We start from the raw sequence: 17328 nt of genomic DNA, 5'->3' as shown, positions 1-17328 counted from the left end.
GAGCTGTTAATTTGAAGGTCATTAAAGAGCATAAAATATATTTCTTTTATTTATAAAGAGGCGCATAATAATGCTATGCATATGGACTCCTCTCTCCCTTCCTGCAGTATTTATTATCTCCGATATGAAAGCGATTGACTTCCCTTGGCTACCAGCTATGCACTCTGTCATCCCCATTTGAATTACTGTTATCACAAAGCAGCCTCCCCCCTCCTTTGTAACCCTCCCATCACTTGGCCTTCTCTGGATCATAGAACACAAAGGGGGGGGGGAATACAGGGAAGCAGAAAACGCACTGGAGCAGCCCAGGCATTTGCCGAGAGGGAGGGAGGGTGGGCACTCAGAGAAACCCTGCAACTCAGGTGCATGCTTGTAGCTAAATGGCAAAGGTACCAGGTGCTCCAGCCTCAAGTGCCACTTAATGCATCCCAGGTCAGTGCCCCAGTGTGCCACAGCTCTGCCAGGTCTGTTGCTCCTACCCCAGAGCTATGGTTATGGCTCTGCAGCACTCAGTGGAATTGCAAACAGCCATTTAGCGAACATTGCACCATCTGCCCATATCTATAAGGGGCATTTTAGCACCTTTCCCTGCTCATTCTCCCTTGTTTGCAAACACCAGCCCTTGCAAACCTTTGTTCCATGACCTCCCTTCCGCCCCCATCTTGGCAGGGCAACCCCCTCCTGGCTGCCTCCCTCCCAACCTCTCTGCCCTGCTCTCCCTTCTTCCTTTTGCCACAGCTGTCTACTTTAGGAGATAAATTACCTGGTGCTCAACAGCTTGTCAGCATTCTCACAGCTTATCCACTACATGGGAGGAGGGCCGGGCCGGGCTGGGGTGGGTGGGGAGAGAGGAGTAGGACGGGAATTTGCCGTTGCCATAGAAATGTAGGGATGAAGCTGACAATTGAAAACCATTTCATAGATTTAAAGACATGGCTGAGAACAAGGGAGAACAAGACACACTCAGTCACAGGAAATAAAGAGAAAGGTGAGATCGACAAATAGATAAATTGATAAACAGTGAGTGGAGAAAGCTGCAGACCGAGAAAAGAACAGCTTTGGGTGTGGAAACCAGGGAGTGGAAAGTAATGCTAGGGTTCCCCAAACAAGAAAGAAGAAAGAAGAATAGGAAGCTGGGGAATGTGGCCATATATTCCTAAGTCCAAGGACGACCTGAACTGGAGAGCAAATTTCCATAGCTTTCAGAAATGTAGATGGCAATGATTACTGATTAGGTGTTACCTCAGAAAATGATCAAAGGGTGGTATACAAAAATATGACCTGGGTGGTGGGTGAGGTGACCATAGGTAAGTGACAAATATAAATAATACTAGAGAAAAAAAAAGGACTGTATCTGCAAATTAGACTAATGGCTTATTTGTAGACAGGGGAAGACAGTGTGGTGTACTTCATTTGTTGCTGTTATACTAGAAATTCCATCTTCCCTAACCTTTGGCCATGTTATCCTAGGATGATGGGAGTTGTTCAACAACATCTGGAGAACAACAGTCCTGATACCCCTGTTTTTACAGTGCAGGAAGGGAGCACTCAGAAATCAATTCCAATGGTCTTTCTCCAGAAGAGACACAGAGCAGCAAACAAATGCAGGATGCTATGACTAAGGATGGACAGATCAGCCTAAGTCCATCCCATTTCATTTTCACTGGCACTCAATCATACAGCTATTCTATACCATTTTGTATATGGATCTTTCAAAAGATTGAATGAAAAGTGCACATTCAAATCGTATGCCTTATTATACAGTACAGTATATGCATTATTGCAGACATTTTTCTTTGTGTTTCCCCAATACATACTTTTCAATGCACTTTTTCTGGGTAAAATACAAGTGCATTTTAACTGTCTCCATCCTCAAAAGTGGACACTTCCATAGACAGACCTGATTCCACTGTCACATCCATGTCACCATGGATATGAGCAATTTGATCCTTAAAGTGCTTTGCAAAGATGTCACAGCTGGCCTCCAAATTCTGAACAGTGCCATATAAGCCAAATGGAAGACGTCCCTGAACCACCTGGAAAAGCTTCACTGGATGGTACTATGAGAAAGCGATAGGAATAGAAAAGAACTTTCTTTGCTGACATCACAGCCACTGAATAGGCTCAATAATGAGCTGTGAGTAGTGTTCAAAGAAATTGTCTGCAAACCTTCTGCTAGTTGCTCTCTCGCCATTTCTCTACTTGCTTCCTAGCCCTCAGCACTGCAGAATACTGTTGGAATGGGGCATTTTGGACAGTATTCAACTAAGCAGTCCTGTCAGTTCAAGAGTTTCCACTTGCAGAATGGGATTCTCCAACCCACCCACCTTCCCCACACCATGCACCCTTTGGAAATCTTCTCCAGAGGGTCAAGGGAACCCCTAGAACCCATTTAGGGGTGCACAGGGGCAAGAGATGGAGATAACCTTCCATTGCAGAAGCAGAAATCCTTGCACTGGTGGAGCATTCGCACCCACTTTGTCAGCCTCCCGGTCATCTCTGCATTCCACAGAGTGCCCATGGCATAGACAAGAGTGTACAGAACCAGCTCATCATGAGCTGAGAGCCAAAACGGACAGGCATTTTCCTGTGGCCATCAGGTGCTACTAAAAATAACCACTCAGGTAACTAGCTGTTCAGTTCTGTCTGCGCAAGGCTAACAAACTTCACAAGTGATGCCAAGCAAGCTTTCAGAGGCATGGAAGAATATGACAAACTCGCATTAAATTAGGAGCAATATTGCCAGATAGGTAGAACGGCGTATTTATAGCTTGAGTCATCATTGTCGTGCTTTTCACACCTTTGGATTTATCCTAATAAAAGCAAAAGTCATAAGAAATGAGCACAAAAGCTCCTTCAACCCACCTTGCATGAATATCAATGGACTGGTTTAGAGGATTAATATTCAGAATACACCTTTTCTATGCATGTTGTATTTGGTTTGACAACATACTTGAATACAGATTTTTGTGCTGAATACTCCAGAAGGGATTCATGACTGGCTATCAGACAGGGCTAAGAACACTCCCTTGTGTTGTTAAACAAGGGGCTTTTTTCCGCTGCCTGTCTGGGGAGGCCCTGCAAGATAAAACATCATTCTTTTGCATCTTGTTAGCATCTCCTTCTAACCTGGGCTGCAGGGAACTTTCCTAATAATCAGATGGCAATGATATAAAGAAGCCTTCAGGTCTCCCTGTTTTGTGGTAATTTGCCAGAGACTGGCTGGTGCTCCATCACCCTTCCTTCTCTCACAACACTGAAAAGCGTCAGAAAGGCCACCTAACCCATCTCTCTTTCAAATGCTAAAGCCATCCGCTCACTTAACTCACACCGGCCCTGACTAGAAGGTAAGGAGTGAGACAGGCCAAATGGTCACACTCATTGCGAGGAATTTGAATATGTTCAAATTAGCAAATCAAAGCAAGTGGAGGGAAATCCTTCCCAACCCCAAATATGGAGCTCCATCAACTCCAGAATATCCCTAAAGCAAACATTACTGAGCAAAAGATCTATTCCACTCAACATCTTGCTTTGATTTGTGGCAGATCCTGACGAACCAGGGGAAGGGAGCACAAACCCACCGGGCGTGAGTTGGGGCTGCCAAGTGGACTGCTGCTGAAACATGAGCTTGAGGAGGGGGGGATTAGGGTAACCTTCATAATATTACTCAACTCTGCTTTTGAATAAATAAGTTTTATAGCTCCCACGGTGAGGCCAGAGTAGCTGTAAACACAGTGGCTGATTTATGCGACGTCTGTGATGCTGCAAAAGAAGCTGTTGAATGCCATGATATAAGAAGAGATGCAAGATATTATACAGAATGATTAGCCTGGAGGTGATGATGACGGATAATTCTACTACACCTACATTTGCTGCATATGCACTTGCCCTCCCACCCAAATCTACAGATGGGATTATGACAGAGGTGTAATGAGCATGGGTGCAAATGACATGCTTCCACATTTGGCCCAGGAAAATCAATATATCCTTTCAGCTTTAATTCTGCGATGGTAAGAAGCTCTTTTCAGACATTCTGGACTATCAAACACTTTTAAAAATAACATTGCCTACCTGCACAAAAACACTTCCCACTTAAATAGATGGTGTTTTTACACACATTTCTCCTGTATACATTGGTGATTAATATACAGAAATAGGCACATGCATGTACACACACTCACAGAGCTGACTAGAATTAGGGTCATGGCAAGAAAATTTGGTAGAAGAGCTGCAAAGCTCCTTTAAGAGAAAACAGGTATGGATACTACTACCAATGGTGTATGTGCATCTTAGGGTACATTCAGATGTGGTTTATTGCATTAGTTTAGCTGGTTATAATGCTAGTGCTTCTTTTTAAACTGGATCACCTGTTGCACTATGGAATATACATAATGGAACATACCACCACATTGTGCTAATTTTTATTCACACCAGCGGGCGGCATCAGATATGTTGCCACCCTTTATGCACATGAGGGCTTCTGTTCCCCCATGATTCACCCATGAAAATGGTGAGAAAAAGAACTGTATGCCAGAATACCACCCCAAATTTCATCATGTGAGCTGTGTTGGCATGATCCATGAAAACTGCAGGGAAATTACAGCACTCCCCCCCCCCCCAGAAGTAATTAACATGGAAATGAACACTAATTTTTCACTATATTTTCAGAAGTGGCCTTTATATTATGTGAAAGATCACATAAAACAAGTGTTGTCTGAAGGAAGCCTTATTATACTATGGGATCACAATTCATAACACTGGGGCACCATACATATGTATGACTCAATGCACTGGCGATGTAGATAATGTACCCACCTGGCAGTTGTGAAGCAGTGGAATTATTTTCCTTTGAACTTAAAACATCCCCCCTCCCCCAGACAGACATCAATGGAAGATGCTTATATTTATAAGATGTTGTTTAGGGCAGGGGTTGGCCTAGATAATCCATTAGGTCTCTTCCAATTCTGAAAGCCAGCTGCATTTCCAGGTTTGCTTTAGGAAAAAAAATAGCTGATTGCACCCATTTTTTTTTAATGAAGTGCAAGCTGACAGTTGGCTGCATCCCTTAAAAAGTGACAGTGTACAATTATAACAGTCTAGTTAAAAGCCTCGTTAAGGGACAATTCATTTGCATAAACTCTTGTAGTGCCCGGCTAGCTCAGTCGGTAGAGCATGGGACTCTTAATCTCAGGGTCATTTGCATAAACTCTTCTGATTAAAGAAGGGCTACTGTTCCTCCTATATACTGCGAGGTATAGCTAATTTGTTGTCTACTTTAAATGAGCTAAGTTACCAGAATGATAATATATAGAGGGGAAAAGGGCCAAATGAAAGAATGTTAAAGAAACATAAGAGACAAGCAGTAAAGGAAAGGGATGGACAGACAGATGGATGCAGCACATGAACCTACCTCTGATGGCATGAAACCAAAGTGAATATATATCAAAATTCTTAGGTTCACACAAGGAAACTAAATATCCCCGAGTCTTCCTCTGTTGGTCCCTGGGATGCTAGATTCTACTGTTCAGTTGCCTCTACAGTTGTGCATCCTGTAACAGTTTTACACGAAACCCTTGTTGCATAGTCCACTCTTCTGCTTTCTTCCTCCTATGAAATCCTTTGCTTTCCCTTTTCTCCCCCCATTTCCTATTACATGTTCCATATGCAGTTGATCTAGACAGAAAGCAAAACATACCACTTCTGTTCCCCCACTGAATCTCCAGTTTCCCCGGAGGTGGTGAATTTATCTTCCGTCAGTCCCACTTGGTTTTTTTCCTGCTATGGACAAGCAGTGAGTGACTCCTCAGTTAAGTTGACAACATACAGACACACACACACACACACACTCGCGGGAACACCTTCTCTCTTTCTTCTTTTCCATGAGGATTTTTTTCCCTTTTTGCAAAAAAATGCAAGCAAAAGAAAAAAACAAGGTTTTCTATTGAAGGTACATCTCTTCTTCAATATGAAGACATTAACTGGATTGTTCTGGATCCCCCATGCAGTGGTCAGTGAAGTCCTTTGGTAACTGGTGGAACAATGCCTTGATATTCTAGTAGGTAGCTGTAGAGACTGTTGAAGAAAATTCCCCAGGGTTTATGAGCAAAACAGGGAAATGGGTGGGTGAGAAGGACTCCCTCAGGAGAACGTAAGAAGAGAAGAAAAGGAATATGATTGCTGAAGATGGTTGCTCTGGGTTGCATCTCTCTCCTTCCCACCGGCCCCTTGACTACTGCTCACTGGTGGTGGGATTAGAGTCTCTTTTCCTCCCAACACACATTGGTTTGTCTTCACTGCTTTTTTTTAAATATATGGTTTGTACATATTTATACTTATTTATATGCTGCTTCCCATGGCATCAGTAAGTGTGCTTCTGTTGGAGAGAAACGGAAGTTGCCATGTTGAAACAAGTCCTGTGTCCTCTTCGCCTGCAGCTCCTAAAAGTTCTCAGACGATAATCCAACCTCTGCAAACATCTCACTGTCTTGTCGGCTCACCCTCCCCTCCCACATCCAACCCTCCTCTGTCCTCCCCTCTTTTCCCCCATTGTTGTAAGAAGACACGAAGCATCATGCCATCGAAGTTGGCGACTGGCTCATCTGTACTCTCATAGACTGGACACTGTTCAGGATCTTCTTCTGGTGTCCAGCTAAGGTCACCCCTATTCTTAGAAGATCTCTGCAAAAGACAAGAGACAGGATCATACTCGTGTAGTAGAGACCTTTGTCCCAAGTCTCTCCTTTGGCTATGTGGACATGATACATGGCCTGGCAAATTCAAACTGCAGTACAGGAAACTAGGCTGGTAACCAAAGATCAGCAATCGGTGCTGATGAAAGACATGGGATGAATGTGCATATGTGTATGAGCCAAAAGTATTACTTTTCTCAAAGCCACAACAAACGGACACTTGAGCACAAAAGGATTAGGGAGTCTATTTTCCCTTTCTGCAAAGATGCTAACTGCCTAACCACATAACCACATGCTCTTTTCTAGGCTTCTGCATCCAAGATTATGGAGCTACTGCAATCCCTGAATGGGGGGATGGGACACCACATCAGAAACACCCAACACTATGGATTCATAGGTGGACCTCTAGGTGGAGGGCTACTGGGAAGATGGCAGCGAGTGGGTGAATACCTGAGAGTATAGCTTACTGGTTGAAGAGCCTTTGATGATGAATGAAGCTAATGGTTAGCGTGGGAGCAAGGAACATGTGGAAGTTTTTGAGTGCAAATGAATTCTGGGAGCAAATTAATCTGGCCAAGAGAAATGGAGGCAAAGTGATAAAGAGCTTGTTGGAGGAGACATTTTGCCTTACAAGTTATGACCTGCTTCCCTTCCTTATATATATATATTTACTTACTTAAAATGTGTTTGTGTGCACACACACACACATTCATTCCAAAAGCAGTTCAGAAACTAAAATAATACCCAACGACAATAAAATATCCATGAAATAACAGAATTTAAATATGCCAAACAACAACAGGAAAAAAACAGCACAGCAATAGACTCCATATGAAGTCAGAAAGGAAGTGGTTCATTTTCAAAGGCCAAACAAAAAATGGGAAAAAATAAATCCCTGTTTTCAGGAAGTCAGCACATTCCCAGTGCTGAAGTTCTACTCTGATCCAGAATCTGCCCAGTGAATTCTTGAACCCTGTTTCCGTCTTCTCTCATCACTGAGGTAAGAACACTCATTCAATCTGTGTGCTAAAAACTGAAGTGAGAATGAGAAGGCACCACTTACTCTGATGTCATTTGGGCAACTAATTGAAGGGACGTGAATCCAGCAGTCAGAAAACTGTCTCTGTACTGGTTCATTTTGATGGCGCTGAGCCAATCTTCTACTGAGGTAAAGGCAGTGAAATCAGGGATGGAGCGGTCCAACAGTGGCTGAGAAGGCCTAGATCATGAGACAAACAATAGGTCAGGGTAGAATAATCATTAACTATGAACTATGATAAGAAAAACAAAGGCAGAATGAGCAAAAATTGGGTAATTGAGGTTCCGCTTATTCTCCTCTCACTAACCTACCTGGTCCTGTGACTGGACAAATTCCAACCTTCATTCAACCTTCTCTTCCATCCCATTCACTCAGTGGTGCCAGATACACCTTCCCACATTTCCATGAGGCAAAACACAGGGACACCAGGCTCACCTGATGCTGCTACCAGATGACACCACTTCAGGCTGAAGGATGAGGATCAAATGTCTGAATGTTCCCTCTTGTACTTTTTCTTTTTTAAAAACAAAGCCCTCTTCGTGCAAATTCAAAACTAGCATGCCAGGGAGCTTATGTCAGAACTGCATCCTCAATAGGCCAGTTTTGGATGTGCAAAAAGTGTTTTAGTGCTGGCTATGGCCTGTTTGATGCAAATGAGGACACCTCTGCTTCTCCACCCATAACTTTCCAATGGAAAGGTGGCAGTCCCATTGGCCACACAGAGTTTCTAGATGCTCTGGACAGTAAAAAGTTAATTTGGTAGCTTCCTGGGCTTGGAGAATCTGTGGCATCTGCATTGGTTTCAGCCAGAGTGACATTCCCTGCCCCACTGAGGATTCATCTGGAGGGAGTGGGGATGACAAGGAGGAATGTGTTTGGTATGGAGTCCTTGGATGCTCCTACATGGTAGTCTGCTTTGCACACCACACTGAGCCAACCATGGCTTAGCATGACCATGGAAGCATACAGGTTCATGGAGAAGAGATACCACCCACTTTGCCCCTCTCTGGTCATTTTGTTGCGGTGCCATGACTTGGCTGAGCATGTCACCCAAACCTGGCTTCATAGTTTAGCTCTCCCCAGACAAACTATGAGCTGTCACCAAGGATGGTCCCATGGTTTACAGCTCATGGTTTGTCCAGGCTTAGCTCGATGCAGCAAAAGAACTAGGGAGGAATGAAGTGGCTATAGTTTCCTCTTCCACAGCCTGCACACTCACATGGCTTGGGCCATTCCTGCCACCTTCTTTTCTTCTGGGAAGTTGGGAGCAGGGGGATCAGAAATAGTACTTTAGGAGTCATTAATTAGAATGCAGGCCTCTCTGCTTCTCTTTGGCTTTGAATCACAACCTTTAACCAATAGATTATATTCTGAAGCTTGAACTGATGCAATCCTTTAAACGACAGGAACTTTTATTGGCAGGACTCACTTAAGAGCAACTTGATTCTGTTTTGACGATTTACTGTTTTGTTATGTAACTGTACTATAGAATGAACAAGAACAACAAGTAGTAGTTTCTGTTAATTAAAATGGTAAATTGTCTCACTCCCCTTTAAAAGAGCCATATTTTAAGTGTTTGGTAATATGCAAATATATTTAAATAAAACTGATTAATTAATCATTTTAAAATTTAAGAGAGATTATTAATCAACTAAGTTGTTGTTGTTGTTTTTTAAAAAAAGCTGCTTGGCAGTTCTACTTGCGATGCCAAATATGGCTTTCAGGGCCTCAGCCACTACGCAGCAAGGCAGCTGGAAACTTACACAGCGGTGATGGTAGCCACGGTTTTGAGGCTTGCTGGATTACGGATCATTTTGTCTAGGGTGTTAACTATTTCAGCAAAGCGTGGCCGGGTGTTGCGGTCTTTCTGCCAGCAATCTAACATAAGCTGGTGGAGGGCAGCTGGGCAGTCCATGGGAGGAGGGAGCCGGTAGTCTTGTTCAATTGCATTAATTACCTACAAAAATAAAAGTGCATCGGTAAGTTAAAGAGATAAATACAAACGTTAAGAAAAACAACTTGGAGGGTCATCAGTGTTTTTTTGTTAAAAAAAGAAAATCAGCAACAAAGGATGGGGGGGGGGTAACATTTTAACTTGAAGGAAAAACCTCCTAGACCCTTGCTGGGTATGCCCAAACCCTTTCATTAGGACCAATAAAAAGAGGTTTCATATTCACTTTAGACGGCGCCTGCAAATTCAGTTAGGTAGCCGTGTTGGTCTGATGCAGTCTATCTATCTACCTACCTACCTACCTATCATTGTCCAGTAGCACCTTAGAGATCAACTAAGTTTGTTCTTGGTATACGCTTTGTGTGCATGCACACTTCTTCAGAAACACTGAAACAGAAGTCACCAGACTCTTATATATGGTGGGAGGGTAGGGTGGAGTTTTTCTCAGGAGTGTAGTAGGAGATGGGAGATTGACTCAATGGGTATGGTAAACCTGTTGACAACTGTTAACGACTGCAATTAGTGCTACAGGAAAAAGCAAGGGATAGTATGCAGATGATTAGCATATGTAATGAGACAGGAATCCAATATCTCTATTAAGACCAGGTCTAGAAGATAAGCAATTAAATAGGCCTGAGATGGTGTGTTGGGTCCAGTGATGGTGTTGTCTGGGTGTATGTGGCAGCAAAGTTGGCATCTGGGTTTATTGCAGGCTCTGGTACAGTGTCCATGTTAAGTCTTGCTTGCTGTATTGTTTGCTTGCAGGTCCTGCAAATTCAATTCAAGCTGGCAGTCCTCTTCCTCTACAATTGGTCATGGTCAGGGCCTTTGCAAGGCTGAGAGGCTGAATATTCACTTGAGCCCTTTCCCCTACCACGTGGAGTGTACTGTTCATCTGTGCGGATGTGGCCTGCCTCCATACATGAGGTCAAGGGCAATTGTCCCCATTGCACCCACCAGGCATGCCAATGCTATATCTGCAGCAAAAGTGCAGCAAAAGGAAGCAAGGAAGGATGCCCGCTAGTCAAAAGTGTGTGTGTGTATGAATGCAAATACTAGTCATGGGGCATATAGTCCAGACTGGGATCATGTCAGAGGGAAAAAGTTTAAGCCCCAGCATTCCTATCTGGATTGGTATCCCTTGGTGGCTGCTATTTAGCATAGAAAAAACAAGCACCAAAGGACCCATCATGTGATTCCTATCTAGCTTGGTCCTAAGTTAGTGTTTAACTTCACACAGGTTGGCCAGTGGCAATATTATTATTATTATTATTATTATTATTATTATTATTATTATTATTATTATCATTATTACTACTACTACTACTTATGTTGCTTGTTACCTAAACGGTAGGCAAGAGACTTACACTGATAGATAGATAGATAGATAGATAGATAGATAGATAGATAGATAGATATGTATAGAAAGATAGATATGAAATTATTTTGAAACAATAACATTCCATACAATATATTGGGGGGTGTACAAAGAACAAAAAACAAGTCATCCCATAACAGTGACAGAAAATTCTGACAGCACACTAAAAATAAAACAAAAGGATATTCCCACCCACTAACCAGCAGAGTGAACTAAAAACTCAAATATATAACAGGAGGAGCAATTTACCTGCCCTTGCTGCTTAGAAGAATCTCATTTGGCTCATCTTACTAATTTACTCTCTACAGGTCCTCCCATTTTGCTCTACTAGTGAAGCTCAACCACAGCAGGAATGGCAACAAGGCTTAGAAAAGAATCTCTCTTGTTATATAGATTAAACTGTTGGGTGGTTAGAATGTGGTAAATTTAGCACTGGATTCAGCAAGCTAAAATGTTGCCTCTCCTCCAGAGCCGCCCTGCTATATCCCTCCTGGGCTAAGGTATGTTCCCCACCCTCGTTTTCCTTTAGAAATTGAGCTCTTTTTCCCAGCCAGTGTTCAGAACACTAATATGGAGTAAAGGAAGAGGTGTGTGCCCTCTGCACAAGAAGCAAAGGAAACATTCCTCACTCCGAAGGAAGCAGGGCATTGAGAGGTTAATTTGAGTTCTGAAGCTTCAAGACAAAGGTAGTCCCTTCCCTGTTAGCAGCCGCCACTCTCATTATCTCTGCCTATCATGCTGGAGTGCAGGACTTCATCAAGTCTCTGTGCCTGGCTCATAAACCCTCTGAACATTTTCAAAGGCCTGCCAGGTTCCTAGTGTCCAATTACCACCATACTGGCTCCTCTTCCTCTGCTCCTCTCCCCTTCTCAGCTTCTTTCATCTCCGAAACTCTTTCTTTGCAGCACAGGTTCAAGGGAAAATAAGAAGAAGGGAATGGCAAGCTGGAGTTTGCACCTCACAGCTAGCATTTCCCAGCCTTTCTCGAGGGCCCAGCATGCATCAGCACTGGAACTGACTCCCAACCTTTCCGCCTGAAAATCACCAGTAGATAAAACAGGCAGCCCCAGTGCTCAGATACAAAAGGTGTCACTGCATGGCTCAGTGTGGCTGTGTGATTAAGGAGAGACTTGTCTTCCATACTGCACTTCTACAATGCTGTAATATATAGTTGTGGACACCGCTAACAAACATCCTTCTTTGTGCACACAGCACACTGTGGAAGGGGAAATGGATGTGCCAGTTGTTCACTGCACAGCTAACAAGGCGAGGCAAGATTGTTCGATCTTAAAAAGAAAGTGCTTGCTGAACAGCCTTAGGGCTAGGAAATGCTCTTTTGGGGAGGTAAGATCAATTAACACAACAGACATTCATCATGAATAGTATGAAGAGAATTATTATTATTATTATTATTATTATTATTATTATTATTATTAAAATTTATATACCACTCTATCCAAAGATCACAGGGGGTTTTACAGTATAAGAATGCAGTAATATGTGGTTTCTTGCTTTTTCTCATAATATAAGAACCAGGGAGGGGGTTAATACTGATTGACAAGAGATTTAGAATGAACAAGGTATTCAGAATATATATAAGGAAGCACTATCTTACCCAAGCATAGTTAACACCTAGAATTCACTGTCACAACATGTGGCGGCTGCCACTGCTTAAGTGGCTTTGTGAGAGAGGAAACTGTAGGAGATGCTTCTCTCAAGAGCTATTAGCCACACCAGCTAAATGGAACCTCAATGTTCAGAAGCCACAAGTCAGTGAGTAACAGCTGCTGGAAAAATGAGGGAGGGCTCTTCTGGTGGGCATCATGGACATTTGAACGGGATGCTAGATTAGACGGACCTTTTCCAAAGAGTGTTGGAAGGGAGCTCGGAGTTCCTCTAGTCCAACCCCTCCTCAATGCAGGATGCAACTACAGCATCCCTCTGCTAAAACTACAGCAACCAAACTGCTTGAATACCTCCAGCGGAGAACTCCCCACCTTCCATGGCAGTCTGCTGCACTGCTGTACATTTCTTACCTTCAGGAACTTTTTCCTAATGTTTAGCTGAAATTGGTTTTCCCAAAATCTCCACCCATTCCTGCTCTAGAGCAACAGAAAACAAGCCTATGCTGGTCTCTGCATGTATGTGCTTCAGATATCTGAAGACAATGATCATGCCTCCCCTTAATCTTCCCTAGACTAAATATACCTGGCTCTTTCAACTGTCTCCCATAATAATAGTAAATAAAATTTTATTTATATCCTGCCCTCCCCAGCCGAAGCCGGGCTCAGAACGGCTAACAACAATAAAAGTAACACAGCATTCTAAAATCAATTCAAAAACAAATTAATGGCAACCATTGGGCTAGAGTTCTGTAAGGATTACCAAAGGAGGGGATCAGACTGTGCCTTGGCCAAAGGCCTGGTGGAACAGCTCTGTCTTGCAGGCCCTGCGGAAAGATGTCAAGTCCCGCAGGGCCCTAGTCTCTTGTGACAGAGCATTCCACCAAATTGGGGCCACAGCCGCAAAAGCCCTGGCTCTGGTTGAGGCCAGCCTAACCTCCCTGTGGCCCGGGACCTCCAATATGTTTTTGTTTGAAGACCGTAAGGTCCTCCATGGGACATACCAGGAGAGGCGGTCCTGTAGGTACGAGGGTCCTAGGCCATATAGGGCTTTAATGGTTAAAACCAGCATCATAGGACAAACTCCAGACCTCTCTTCATCCTGGCTGCTCTCCTCTGGGCATGTTCAAGTTTATCAATGTCCCTCTTCAAATGTCTTTCTTCCTTTCAATATTGATTTACATGAGGGCTACACTAACCTACATGGGGGGGGGGTGGAGCCCAGGTAGATAGGAATGATATCAGGCAGAAAAATAATGCTGCTGTGTATGGGAAAGAAAGAGTATTGTACAAGTATATTCCATTGTCCCAACCAAGCCACTCCCTATGCAGAAAGACCTCCCCTTAAAGGAAAAGCTACACTAAGACATATTCCATACAAAAGATTTTGCTGAAAGAACGACAGTTGACATAGCACTGGAAAACCATTGAGCAATTCTTGCTGGACGTGTGGTTGTGAAAAATTCTTTCCACCCTCGAGAAAAACAAAAGAATATGGCTTCTGTGGTCTAAGGGAGGGATTCACCAAACTCACATCTTGGTTGGACATGTCCCAATAGGGTCTTTCCCCAAATGACATCACTTCCCACATGAGAATCCCATAACTCCACACATCGCTGGCAGAGGTAAATTTGCGGTAGGCGATGGCTTCTGGGGCTGTCCACCTCACTGGGATCTTCCCACCCTGAAGGAGGAGAAAAGACAAGTGTTAACTATAGATGCCTTTAAAGGCCATTATACAAATTCATGGAGGACGTGAGTATTGATGGCTACTAGTTATGTTTTATTCTGCTGACAGTTTTACATGTTACTACGACTCTTTTAGACATAATTCCTTAATATGTATTAGCGAGTTTCAAATCCCCCCATTCTCCCCCCCCCATGTTACAGTTGTTATTTGAATTTTATATTTTGTGCCACCTTGGGAGACCTAAACCTAAAAGCGATGAAACTAACAAACAATAACTATAAAATTATATTTTAAAAATCCCTTCCAGTAGCACCTTAGAGACCAACTAAGTTTGTTCTTGGTATGAGCTTTTGTGTGCATGCACACGTATCTGAAGAAGTGTGCATGCACATGAAAACTCATACCAAGAACAAACTTAGTTGGTCTCTAAGGTGCTACTGGAAGGAATTTTGTTTCGACTACGGCAGACCAACACGGCTGGGAATTCTAAGAAATAACAGCAACAACAAAACCCCACAGTGCTGTTTTGCAATCAATGGCTAAAGTCAGTGCTGTTTTGAAAGGTTCCACCATCTTGATTTAAAATGGCTTCAAGTTCTACCCATTCATAGATGAAAACCTGCTCCTTGATCTCACAAATCATTATGCAAAATTTGGTTACAAACATATAGGTGTCCAAACATATAGCAAACATATATGTCCAAACATATAATAAACAGAGAAACAACTTCCCAAAATATATAGTAGACTAGCTGGATATACCTGGCATTGCTCAGGAATTCTAAGAAACAATAAAACACCAAGATTTGTAAATTCATTTTATTTTTTAAGGCTAATGCAGTTTGTTGGTTTCTATGACGGTGTACAGCCCCAGGGCACCAGATTAGCTCAATATGGGTCAATTCAGGAAACACCTGGATCTGGTTCTTAATCAATTGCAGGGGGCAATAAATCAGCATTAGGGTTCAATCTGAGCTGGGTGCTGGTTCACCATTCCCTTTAAACTCAGGCCAGCATCAGGTTGTATGCAACCTTCCTAGTATCTGGGGAACAGAGTGGTGCTTGACAATAACATAAAGCTGGCTACCCCTGCTCTTAATTGTCCACATTAAAAAAATAAACCAAAGCAATTGAAAGCTTTAAAAAGAAAGCTCAGTATGAATGCCAATGTCCTTGGTTCACTGCAAATCCTGACAGATCAGTGGAAAATCACAAAATACAAAATTTCAGAGTGCAACACTATTCCAGACAAACCAGCTATTCAAGTGCTGATGTATGAGGAGGAGGAGAATGATTTAGGTTTCCTTAGGAAGTCTCAGTAGATTTTACAAAATACATTGTTATTATTCTCCTTGGTAAAGTGACAGGTTCAGAGAGCAAAAGGAATACACCAAAGAGTTGCTAGACAGACAATGACTAGATTACAGTTGGCTTTTGAACTAGCTTGCCATGTTTTACACCTTGGACCCTAGAAATTGTAGTTTTTCCATTCTCAGAACCGTAATTCCCATGATTCCATGAACAGCAACAAAAATGGTTTAGGTCTGTGTGTCCAAGAATAAGTCTAGGTTTGTGGCTTTAGCTCAGGGGTGGGAAACCGGTGGCCCTTCAGATGTTGCTAGACTACAACTCCCATCATCCCTGCCTATTGGTTGTTCTCACAGGGGTGATGAGAGTTGGGAGTCCAAACATATCTGAAGAGCCACAGGTGGTTCCCATCCCTGCCCTAGCTTATATACTTACCTTGTTCCTGAACATGCACCTTGAAGAAGGAGGCACAGGTTATTTGCTGCATGTGACGTTTGTGGTAAGAAAATTAACATTATGACATTTATTCCAGCTGTGATGTTTAAATGTAAACACTAACTAAAGTAACAAAATCTCATTCCCATGAATGCCAAGGAACATTCAAGTGTTTTGGAAAGGACAGCATGTTTCCTGCAGGGAATATGTAGGTGCTCTCACACTTACTAGTCCCAAAAGCAGACGTCAAAGGCTGACAGCAACAGCTGTTTCTCTGCACCTCTTTGCATATCAAGTAGAAACTATGGCCTTCAGGGTTTTATCCTGAGTGACACTTCCTTACCCTTGGCAGTTTTCTATTGTGGCACAGGCAAACTTCCTTTGCTTCGGGCCTCTTCCCCTAAGAAAGATGGCAAGCGAAGGGCAAGGAAGTGGAGTTGCCCTTGGCGCAAAGATGACAGCTCATCACAAATACACCAGATGAGGAGCAACACATACTTGGTAGCTAGGTTTGAAATTATATTTGTCCAATTCTAGGAGGCAACTAATGTGGGTTCCCTTTCATTATATTTCAGGGCATGTCAGCAAACATGCCTCTCTGAGTGAGCACAGCTCAGCATAGCTACAAAAGATACCTACTGTCAGAATGTTGGGAAGGGACCTATTTAAAACCAGAAGATGGAGAACGTGCTTTTGATGTCTTAATGGTTACTACAGCAACAGTGGGGAGATTGTGTGCACAGCAGGGGACTTTTTTGAACCCTGCTCTCCTGGTTTAAATGCAGATTCCCACCAGCGCTTTGCATTTCATACAGCTCAATCAACTTCAGTTTCCCTGATCTAAGCTATACGAGTGCAGAAGTTGACAAAGTGAGTTCAAGGTGATGGTGCTGTTCATGCTCATTTGAATCTTGTTGAGTGTGTATTTCAAATATCTAGATCATCAAAGAAATGAAGATGGCAAAACCATGGTCTTGGGAGAGAAAGTGCTGGAGTAACTGGGCACCAGGGGAGAATCAGAGATGCCCAGCAATAGTAGGAGGGGTGAGCAGCAGTAGTGAGCATGTTTAAGCGTTAAAGCAAACATGTTAAAAGTTGCTATTGATATTGGGAATATTGGTAGGAACAAGGGATGGGTGAGCTCTTCAGAACCCATTAGCTGTGTTGACTCATTGTCTTGAATTGATTCTTTAATTATCTTATCTTCCCCTTCACC

General features: G+C 42.9%; 1 protein-coding gene across 13 annotated transcripts in view; it reads right to left on the bottom strand.

The window, feature by feature from the left end:
* EPHB1 (EPH receptor B1) overlaps nucleotides 1–17328 on the bottom strand; it is a 334289-nt gene that overhangs the window by 16047 nt on the left and 300914 nt on the right. For 6 of the 13 annotated variants that reach the window (XM_081910347.1, XM_081910346.1, XM_081910345.1 and 3 more), the window contains 3 exons: nucleotides 14214–14363; nucleotides 9492–9685; nucleotides 7753–7908 (listed from right to left, as the gene is read on the bottom strand). In XM_081910347.1, the coding sequence (XP_081766473.1) occupies nucleotides 7753–7908; nucleotides 9492–9685; nucleotides 14214–14363 (500 nt within the window). Of the gene's footprint in view, nucleotides 1–5410; nucleotides 6679–7752; nucleotides 7909–9491; nucleotides 9686–14213; nucleotides 14364–17328 lie in introns of all 13 variants that reach the window. The other 7 variants (XR_014168172.1, XR_014168173.1, XR_014168176.1 and 4 more) reach the window with 2 other exon arrangements.

The sequence above is a fragment of the Podarcis melisellensis genome (assembly GCF_964234715.1).
Source record: "Podarcis melisellensis genome assembly, chromosome: 5".
Lineage (NCBI taxonomy): Eukaryota > Metazoa > Chordata > Lepidosauria > Squamata > Lacertidae > Podarcis > Podarcis melisellensis.
This window is presented reverse-complemented; position numbering and strand designations above follow the sequence as displayed.